The sequence below is a fragment of the Anser cygnoides genome, chromosome 25 (genome assembly GCF_040182565.1).
Source record: "Anser cygnoides isolate HZ-2024a breed goose chromosome 25, Taihu_goose_T2T_genome, whole genome shotgun sequence".
In the NCBI taxonomy this organism is placed as follows: domain Eukaryota; kingdom Metazoa; phylum Chordata; class Aves; order Anseriformes; family Anatidae; genus Anser; species Anser cygnoides.
The window spans coordinates 693114-702112 of record NC_089897.1 but is presented as its reverse complement, the minus strand read 5'-3'; the positions used below and the strand labels follow the sequence as shown (position 1 = coordinate 702112).

At 65.6% G+C, this 8999-nt stretch overlaps 1 protein-coding gene across 2 annotated transcripts; it reads right to left on the bottom strand.

Moving 5' to 3' along the window:
- Positions 1 to 523: 523 nt before the first annotated feature.
- On the bottom strand, positions 524 to 8306 carry GNAT2 (G protein subunit alpha transducin 2). Of its 2 annotated transcripts, XM_048055096.2 has the most exons (9): positions 6734 to 8306; positions 5800 to 5842; positions 5424 to 5565; positions 5186 to 5343; positions 4674 to 4802; positions 4264 to 4393; positions 3029 to 3182; positions 2522 to 2722; positions 524 to 1461 (listed from the first exon to the last, which is right to left on the bottom strand). In XM_048055096.2, the coding sequence occupies exons 1-8, from the start codon at positions 6849 to 6851 to the stop codon at positions 2532 to 2534; spliced, it is 1065 nt and encodes a 354-aa protein (XP_047911053.1). In that variant the 5' UTR covers positions 6852 to 8306; the 3' UTR covers positions 524 to 1461; positions 2522 to 2531. The 2 variants fall into 2 exon arrangements, with proteins under 2 accessions (XP_047911053.1, XP_047911052.2); XM_048055095.2 differs by lacking the exon at positions 6734 to 8306 and having other exon boundaries at positions 5800 to 6721.
- Positions 8307 to 8999: the final 693 nt, after the last annotated feature.

Genomic DNA, 8999 nt, shown 5'->3' with positions numbered 1-8999 from the left:
GCCAAGCGTGCAGCAGTGCCCAGCAGCTCCACGGACTGCGGTTATAGTCCGGAAATTTTTTCCTGAACTACCTTGAGCTCTACTGCCTGCCTGGCAATTCCCTTTTAGCAAGGCCTCGAGGCTTTACTTGAGCTTCACTCTAATGCATGACACAGCTCGCCTTGTCTTTTAAACAAATTAATGCAAAGCTCCCCTGTAACCGCGTTCCAACCAGGCGGCGCTCCTCACCGTTGTCTGGAGCCGGGTGGGAGGGCAGCCCCGTCTACATCCCTTATCTTGGGGGGGGTGTTTTGGGAAGGCTTAATTCCAGCTGGCAGTGGTCTGGTGGCACCCGTGTGTCCCCCTGGACCAGGAGGGCGGTGGTGGCCCTGCTCCGTGCGGCACAGCTGATGGTGGCGGGGGACCCGTGTGCGCAGCGCGTGGGGAGAGCAGCTCGGGCAAAGAACACAAAATGTTCCTTGCTTCAGGCGTTCTGACAGGGGAAAGGGGCTTGGGAGGAGCAATCATCGCAGAGACATCCAAGTGGGAGAAATGAGACATCCATGTCATGCGTATTTCTTTATTTTTTCCCCTACTGTTAAGTGAAGCCGTATAGGTGACCCTGCAGTAGACATTGAGAGGATACAGGACTTGTCTACAGTACCGACACCAATTTATTTACAAACAGCAAGAGCAAATACCGCTCTAAGTAGCAGAATGAAAATCTTTCAAGTAACCATTTCCTCTTTATCCGACCCCTTCCTCCGCTGGAGGCGTGACGGCGTCCCTTGGCCCCCAATGCCTGTGCTCCTGCGTCCCCTGCCCCGGGTGGTGGGCACGGGGCAAGGTGGCCAGGACCGGCCGCTCGTCTGCTTAAGGCTGTCTGGGGGCAGAAAGCACAACCGGGGGCGGCAGCTCTTGACCTTTTTCCGGTAGGAAGAATTTTCTGAGAAATTCACCCAAGTCTCGGGACTTATATACAGCACAAAATAATTAATTCCTCCTGCCACAGGGCTGGCCACCAGGCGTGACTCGGAGGCAGCACCCCCCTTGCCCAGAAATTCCCCGCTCAACCCAATTAAGGTTTGACAAAGCGGGCGAGGGCAGGGCGGGTGCCTGGCACCGGTCCCGTGGCGGTGCCCCCTTCGGCTGCGCAGCGGGGGCGCGCGGCGGCTCGGCGTTAATATCTCTGCTGCACTGGGGCCTGCGTGCTCTTTGGTGTCAAACCGCTCCGCATCTCATTTATGAGCGCTGACTTCCAAGCACTGCAGGGAGCCGGGGTTTCTTTCTTTAAAAAGAGGAAATGGCTGTGAAAGGGAGCAGGAAGTTCGGCTTCAGCCCCTTCCTATTACGGGCTTGAACGCAGGTGGTTGGTTGGGCAGGTCATAGAAAAAGTGGGGGCCGGGTAGCTTTTTTTTTTTCTTTAATCCTTTTGGCTCTGCTCAGCAGAACGGCAATGCGAAGCTGAAGTCATTTTCTCTTCTGGCAGGGAGGAGGAAAGAAGAGGGTGTTAAACACAGCGAAGGTGTTCCTAGCGTAACGCCCAGGAAGGGCTCTTGTAGAGGCAAATCTGCATTGCACCATCAGCTCAAACAGCAGGGCCCGGCCGGCAGCACGTAGCTGGAAGGTGAGGGTGGTGTAAACCTATTATTCCCTAGCTGATCATTCGCTGTAGCTTTCCCTGCTGCCTGTAACCCTGGGAGAAGGCAGGGCCCCCCGGCTGCTGCCAGCCCTCGATACGCTCATCTTTCCCGCGGTGCCAGCAGCGGGCTCGCGGCCGAAGCCTGCTGCCTGCTCCAAGCAGAAGGGGGCTGCGTCGGTGTGGGGAGCCCTGGCCCAAGGCTTCGCCCCGTCCTATTGCCGCCTGCCCGCCCCATTTCCCCTGCAGCCGTCTTAGCAGTCAGGCACAAGGGGAGCTCCTGCTGCTGTTTTCCAGGGAGCAGTGAGCAGAGCGTCGCAGCCAGCGGCTGGAAGCTGCTTTGGCACTGGGGAGATGGGTAGACAGCAGACCAACCCTAATTAAACCTTAGTTAAACTGATGACCAGCCGAAAGGCCACCTGGAGCAGAGTGCTGCTCGTGATTCCGTGCCTCCCCCTGCCCGGGGTGCTGCTGGCGTTACTCCCGGGGCCGAGGCTGCCAGCGGCTCCCAGCCGGCTTCCAACACGCTGCGGGCAACGCGGGGCAGCCGAGTGCCTGCGCGGCAGCGCCCGCCGTGTTGTGGCAACAGGAGGCCCGAGATAAAGATGTCTGATCTTGCTTAAGTGCATAGTTTGGGCTGTAATCTGTTGTTTCCATCTCTCTCCACAAAGCAGGGGTGTGAACGTGTTTTGTCAGGCTGCTTTGCAGCAATAACCGGGCCGCTCGGGGAGCGGGGCGAAGCCGTGCTCAGGCAGCGCTGCCCTCCTGCTGCCGCCGGCGCGTCCCTCGCCCCCGGAGGTTCCCAGCCCCGGGCTCGGGGGCTGCCCTCGAGCCCCCCCTTCCCCAGCGCTTTTGGCGGCTCAAAGGCTGCTGCTCGCGGCCGCCGGCCGCCTCGGGGAGTACCTGCAGATGTTCAGAAGAGCCCGCAGTCCTTGAGGTTCTCTTTGATGATGACATCCGTGACTGCGTCAAAGACGAATTTGACGTTCTGTGTGTCTGTGGCACAGGTCATGTGGCTGTAGATCTCCTTCACGTCCTTTCGCATGTTGAGATCAAGGAACTGGGTCTTGATGTAATTTCCTGCGTCTTCAAATGTGTTGGGACCTGCGGAGGGAGGGAGCGATTCGCTGCGGGTGCCTCTGCCGGGGTGGTGACGCTCGGGGCCGGGGGACCTGGGGACGCTTGGGGCTCGTGTCCAGCAGTCAGACCTGCAGCCTGCCTCCCAGCTGGGTGCTAACCGCAGCTACCAACTCAGTTTTAAAAGAAGCCATTTTACCCTGCTTCCATCCTTCCGGATGGCTTGCACCAGTCACGCTGGCCTCGCCCCCGGTTCGCTCCCGGCTCCAGGGACTGCTCCCAGCATAACGGACCCGGTGAAGGCCAGCCCCCAGGGGGACCGGACCCACTCACCATCATAATCGGGGAAGCAGATGCTGAGATGGACCTTCTTGATCTTTTCCTCGAAAAGGTCCTTCTTGTTGAGGAAGAGGATGATGGATGTGGCGGCGAAGAACTTGTGGTTGCATATACTGTTGAATAGGTGCAGGGATTCATGCATGCGGTTCTGAAAGCAAACGGGACAGAGCGCGGGCGCTTGGTTACAACCAAACCATCTTTTGTGCCCCAGTGCTGTGAGGGGTGTTTTGCCCCAAGCTGCTGCTGCAAAACAAAGAGCAGCAGCAGTGGAGCAACGCTTGGGGCTGCGCCGTTTGCTACGGCAGCAAATGGCTCTGCCCTCCAAAGAGCCCCCTTGCTCTTCTGAAGAGCCCCAAAGCCCCTGCACCATGGCGCGAGTGACCCGGGTACGTTGGGGTGCTGCTCATGGCGGGGAGCAGCACTGGAGCTGCGAAGCAGCTGCGGGCAGTGTGTGGCTCTGGGGCTCTGGTCCTGACGGTCAGCAGCACCGGCTTGCACTGATCCCGCTGGGAGAATCGTTGGCAGGAGGAGCCCCAAGCAAGGGCCCCGTGCCCCTATCCGCGCCAGCCAGGCGGTGCTGCGATGCTGCAGGATTTCCCCGGGGTACTGCCGTCCTCGGCCGTTACCCACGGCTTGGCTTCGAAGGAGCACGGGAAGGGGAAGGCCCTGGTTTGGGAGCAGAGGCGCGTTTCCCGGTTCGCTGCAGGGAGGACGAGGCTCCATCCAGCTGGATCTTTGCGGCTGCCCGCTGCAGGCAGGTGCTTTGACGGGGATGGGTTTTCCTTGTCCAGCTCCCCGTTGTGGCAGCGTTCCTGTATCGCTTCGGTGACTGGGCCACCTGCAGGGCCAGGTTTGGCTTAATCCTGCCCTGTCCTGTGCAGGGGAAGCATTACAGCCTCTCCCAGGCAGCGGAGCCTGGCTCTGGCAGCGCCCAGCTCAGCACACTGGTGAGCGTCCGTGGGACGTTCTGCTGCGGGAGATAGCGGCAAGGAGACTTTGCCCCAAGCCCCGGAGCAGGGGAGATGGCAGCCTGCTCTTCCTGGTTGTCTTCGCCCCTTATTTTTGATGAGAAATACTGCATCTTCTTGGGGCCTGCTGCCCCCGGTCCCGTGGCTGTGCCCCAGGCACCCAGAGCATTCGCCTGCCCCACTGCGGCCACCCCGCGTGGGTGCTGCCACCCAGCTCCTCTCCCCCATCGCTGCTGAGCCATTCCCCAGCCCCGAACCCACCACTTCATCGTCCTCCACCAGCACCATGTCGTAGGCGCTCAGCGCCCCGCAGAAGATGATGCAGGTCACCCCCTCGAAGCAGTGGATCCACTTCTTGCGCTCGGATCTCTGCCCTCCCACGTCGAACATCCTGGGGAGGGGACAAGGACGGGGCGGTGACACGTCTGCTCCTGCCACCCCCGCTGGGATGGTCCCAGTGCCCCCATAGCACCCGGGGGCACGGGTGCGGTGACCCATCTCTCATCCCTAGTCTAGGCAGGGCTGGGGGCCCCGGAGCATCAGGGGGACATTCGGTACCTTCATCCCTGGCCCTGTCCCCACCGTCGGGGCTGGAGGGGCTGCCCGTGCTCACGGGTGTGTGTGTGTGGGGGGGTGTGTGGGTGTGTGGGTGTGTGCGCATGCGCGCCCACCTGAAATTCAGGTCCTTGACAGAGAATTTGGTCTCAATGATGCCCGTGGTCTTCACGCGGGACCGCAGCACGTCCTGCTCGTTGGGGAGGTACCCGGGGGCCGTGATCCTGTCCAGCTGGTTCAGGTAGCTGCGGGGACGGCAGGGGACACGCTGTGGAGGGGCTGGGGACGTCCCGGTCCCCGCGGGGGGAGCGATGCCAGCCGCGGGTGACAGCTGGGCTCTTAGGGGTGTCTGGGGCTGGGGCTCGGTGAAGGACGTGACTCCAACCCGCACCCTGCGGGGCGCAGCGAGACCGCGGGTGGGCACAGACGGCCCTGAGCTGGCCTCACCCTGCCCACGCAGGGGGGACATGGGGACACGGGGGGCTGCGGCCAGCCGGCACCGGTGGGGCCCTTGGGTGGATGAAGAATGGGGCGGTGGGCTGCGGCTGCTCCCAGAAGCAGGGAGGGGATTTTGGAGCCGGGAGCGATCGCAGCAGGCAGGGGCCCCCGTGCGCGTCCCCGCACTCACTACGCGGCCGAGTCGTTGAGCTGGTACTCGGCGGCTCTGTCGAAGCAAGCCTGCACCCCGCCGTCCTTCCACAGCTTCTTTATGCAGTCGACAAGCTCGGGGGGCATGGTGCCCTCCTCGATGGAGTCGGCCAGGTTGAAGAGCTGCCGGCCGTCGTCCTGCGGGAGACAGCCCTTCGCCACCGTCCCCGCGCGCCGTCCCCTCCCCTCGTCCCCCGGGGCGGGACGCCCCCACTGACCGCCCGTCCCGACTCGGCGTAGTCGATGCCCAGCGTGGACATGGCGCGGATGATGGCCAGGATGGACTGCAGGATGTTGCCGTAGATGATGGCCTTGAACTCCATGCACTCCTCGGGCGTGTAGCCGTCCTGGTGGATGATCCTGGGGGGGGGGACACCAGCCTCAGCCCCAGAGCCCGGCACACTGGGGTGCCCCCTCTCTCCCCAGCATCACCCCTCTTTGGGAGCCCACCACCAGCACGGCACTGGGGAGACCCCCAGGTCCTACAGCTCCTGTGCCCCTGCCAGGGGTTTCCAGAGCTCAGTCCTTGTCCCTCCCCCCCCCAGATCTGGGTACCCAGCCACGGGGCGCAGCCCTCGCCACAGCCGTACTCACTTCATCTGCTTCACAATGGTGCTCTTGCCCGACTCTCCAGCCCCTGGAAAGGAGTCAAAGGAAACCTCAGAGGTGGCTGGGGCACGCCGCAGGCCTGACGCCACGGCGATGGGCACTGCTCTGTCCCCCTGCCCTGCCCATCGCCGTGGCGTCAGGCCTGCGGAGGCTGCCACCATCCCTGCGCTGCCTCGGCGATTGCCTTGGTGCTTTAAGCGGCTTAGGGCGGCACAGGAAGCTGCTTAGAATTAGGGTGCTAATCGCCTTGAAGCCGGCCCCCCCTCACCTGGCTAAGCCCCCGCTGCTGCTCCTGCCCCCCACGGGGTTACCCCGATGGCCGAGTGGGGTACAGGCTCCTCCCAGGGACGGTCCCCTCCTGTGCCCGGCGGTGGGGCAGGGTTTGGGGATGCTGGGGGTCCCACTGACACCCCCCACCCCCGCAGGTGTCACCAAGGTGTCCTGGCCTCAGCCACTCCATTCCCCATCCCCACGGTGTCCCATTGATCCCCACCACCCATCTACACGCCACCGAGAGCAGATGCCACCCCTGGCTCTTCCCAGGCACAACCTGGGGGACATCCAGCGGGGGGACAACCTCTGCTCGCTAAGAACAGCTCATCAGACTAACGAGAGCCCACCCGGCGCGGAGGGGAAGGGGCTCTCCTGGGGACAAAAAGAGGCAGCAAGAGGAGAGGATGGGGCCAGGGGCTGCGTGTCCCCGCACCGGCACCTCTGGGGCACCCGGCGCCCCTGGCACCACGGACACAGCCCCGGCCCCTGCCTGTCCCCTTGCCCCAGTTGCTTTTGCTCTGTGCCCGTCCCCAGAGGATGCGTCCCCCGCATCGATGGGGTCCCTGTGCCAGGTAGGGACATGGGGCAGTTCCCGTGTCCTCCCTGTGCCCAGCCACCCCCTGTGGGGACGTCCCCTCCACCCTACCGAGCAGCAGCAACTTGACTGTCTTCGCCTCCTTATCCGCATCCTCCTGGAGCTTCTTCTCCAGCTCCTTGGACCTCTTGGCCATCTCCTTGTCCTCCGCGCTCGCCCCGCTCCCCATGGCCTCGTCTTCCTCTTCCAACGCCTCGAGCTCCTCTAGGTCCCCGGGCTCTTCCAGCTCTTCGCGGGGGCTGCGCGCGCACCCCGGGGGCGGGCGGAGGGTGAGGGGGGAGAAAGGGAAGCCCCGAAAGGCCGAAGCAGGCGCCCGCTGCCCCGCGCCGTGCCGGGGGTGCCGGAGCGCTCGCCTGGGTGCTCGCGGGCTGGCTGCCCCCCGAGCTCTCTCCTAATTCCCCATGGATAACCCAATTTCTGGGCTGACGGATTTGGGGACTTTTTATCTCTCCATGTGACCCAGGAAATCCAATTAGCCCAAGATGGCAAAGATTAGGGCTCGGAAAAGAAAGAGCATCTCGGGGAGGCGGCCAGGGAGGTGGGCACGGGGCCTTACGTAAGGGGGCAGGTGGCGTGTCACCCCCTGCCTGCAGGGGATGGGGACACCCCAGGTCCTGTGGGGTGTCTGGGGGGCTCTGTGGGTTTGGGGCACCCCACTTATGGGTGTCCCCCCTCGGGGCCGCAGGGCTGGGCTTTGTGCTGGGGATGGGCTCAGCCCAGCTCGCGTCACGCCCAGGGACCCCGGGTGCTGGCGGGGCGGCAACAAGGGGACGGTGACAAGGGGACGGTGGGGCTGTGGGTTTCCTCCTGTTGGGGAAATGGAGCTAATTATTGCAGGCAGTAACGAGCACCGGTAATCCTGCACTGCCGAGCGCCGCTCGCTGGGCCCCTCGCCCTCCTGCTGCCTAAGCTCTTGAACAGGACGGTGCTCAGCCTTCCTCCTCCCTGCCTCCTCCTCCTCCTCCCCAGCCCAGCAGGACCGCAGGACCCCCAGGGTGGGTGCCCCCACCCCGCGCTGCGGGGGCTGGCTCTGGGTGCGGTGGTGGCTCTGCCGGGGACGCCCGCAGGGTGCCCGTGGCGGTGCTGCACACCCCAGGGGTGTGTTCGTGACCCCCCGCGCCCTGCGGTGTCCCCGGGGGTGGCATCCCCGTGTTGCCCCCCAGCACGAACCCGCTCCCGCCATGCCCGGCAGCGGCGGCGGCGTGGGGACGGCCTGTCCCCGCTGTCCCCGCTGTCCCCGCTGTCCCCACGGACACAAAGCCCCTTCTGAGCCTCTAACGAACTTGGCGCTTACGAAGGGGGTCCAATTAAAATACCAACCTCCCGACCCACGGGCGTGGGGGGGGTGGGGGGGTGGCGCTGGGGGGAGCGCGGCTTTAGCCCACAGCCCGGAGCTCAGCCTGGGGGGGCCCCGCCAGCCCGTGTCCCCCCAGGTGGCCCCGAAGGGCGCCGTCCCCTCGCTGTCCCTTTCGCTGGGGCTGGGGGACGCGAGGGGACGGCGGTGTCCCCCCCGACCCGGCGGGGCTGAAAACCCCCCGGCTCCGGTGCCGGATTAGGGGCACTGGGCACCCACCGGCACCGTGCCCGCACCGCCGGCCCGGTCACCGCACCGGGAGCAGCGGCGCAGGTAGGGACAGGCGGGGACGGGGGGGGGCAGGGGGGGGACACCCCCGGAGCACGAGCCCCTCCCCAGCCCCCTGCCCTGTTTGAGGGGGCTTGGCCGGGGGACGGAGGGGGAGGCGGGGGGGGGGGTCAGGACAGCCCCCCCCTCCCCGGGCAGGGCCTGGGGGTGATGCTGGGGGGGGGAGGTCCCCTCCCGGGGGGCTGTCTGTGCGGGGGGGCAGGCAGGGATGAGGTTACCCCTCTTCGGGGGGCTTCGAGGCCTGGCCCTGGGGGGGGGGTACCCGGTCCGGGGGCGGTGATGCTCGTCTCGGGGGGGGGGGGTCTCGCTGCGGGGCGCTGATGGGCCGGGGGGGGGGTGCGGTGCTGGGGGGGGGTCGGAGCCGTGTCCCGGGGGCACGGTGCGCTGCGGGGGGGCTGCTGGAGGTGCTGACGCGTTGGGGGGGGGCAACTCCTGGGGGGGCAACTCCACATCCCGGGGGGGGCGAGGCCTGCGGCGGGGGGGGGGGGGGGCAGCGCCGCCCCCCGGGGGCTGCAGCCCCCAGCTGGGGGCGAGCCCCCGCCCTGCCGCGGGGCCGGTTGCTCCGACAACCCCGGGCCGCCGCCGCCTCCTCCTCCTCCTCCTCCTCCTCCCCCCCCCCCCTCCTCCCCCCCCGCCCCGCGCCCACATCCTCCCCCCGCCCCATCCTCTTCCTCG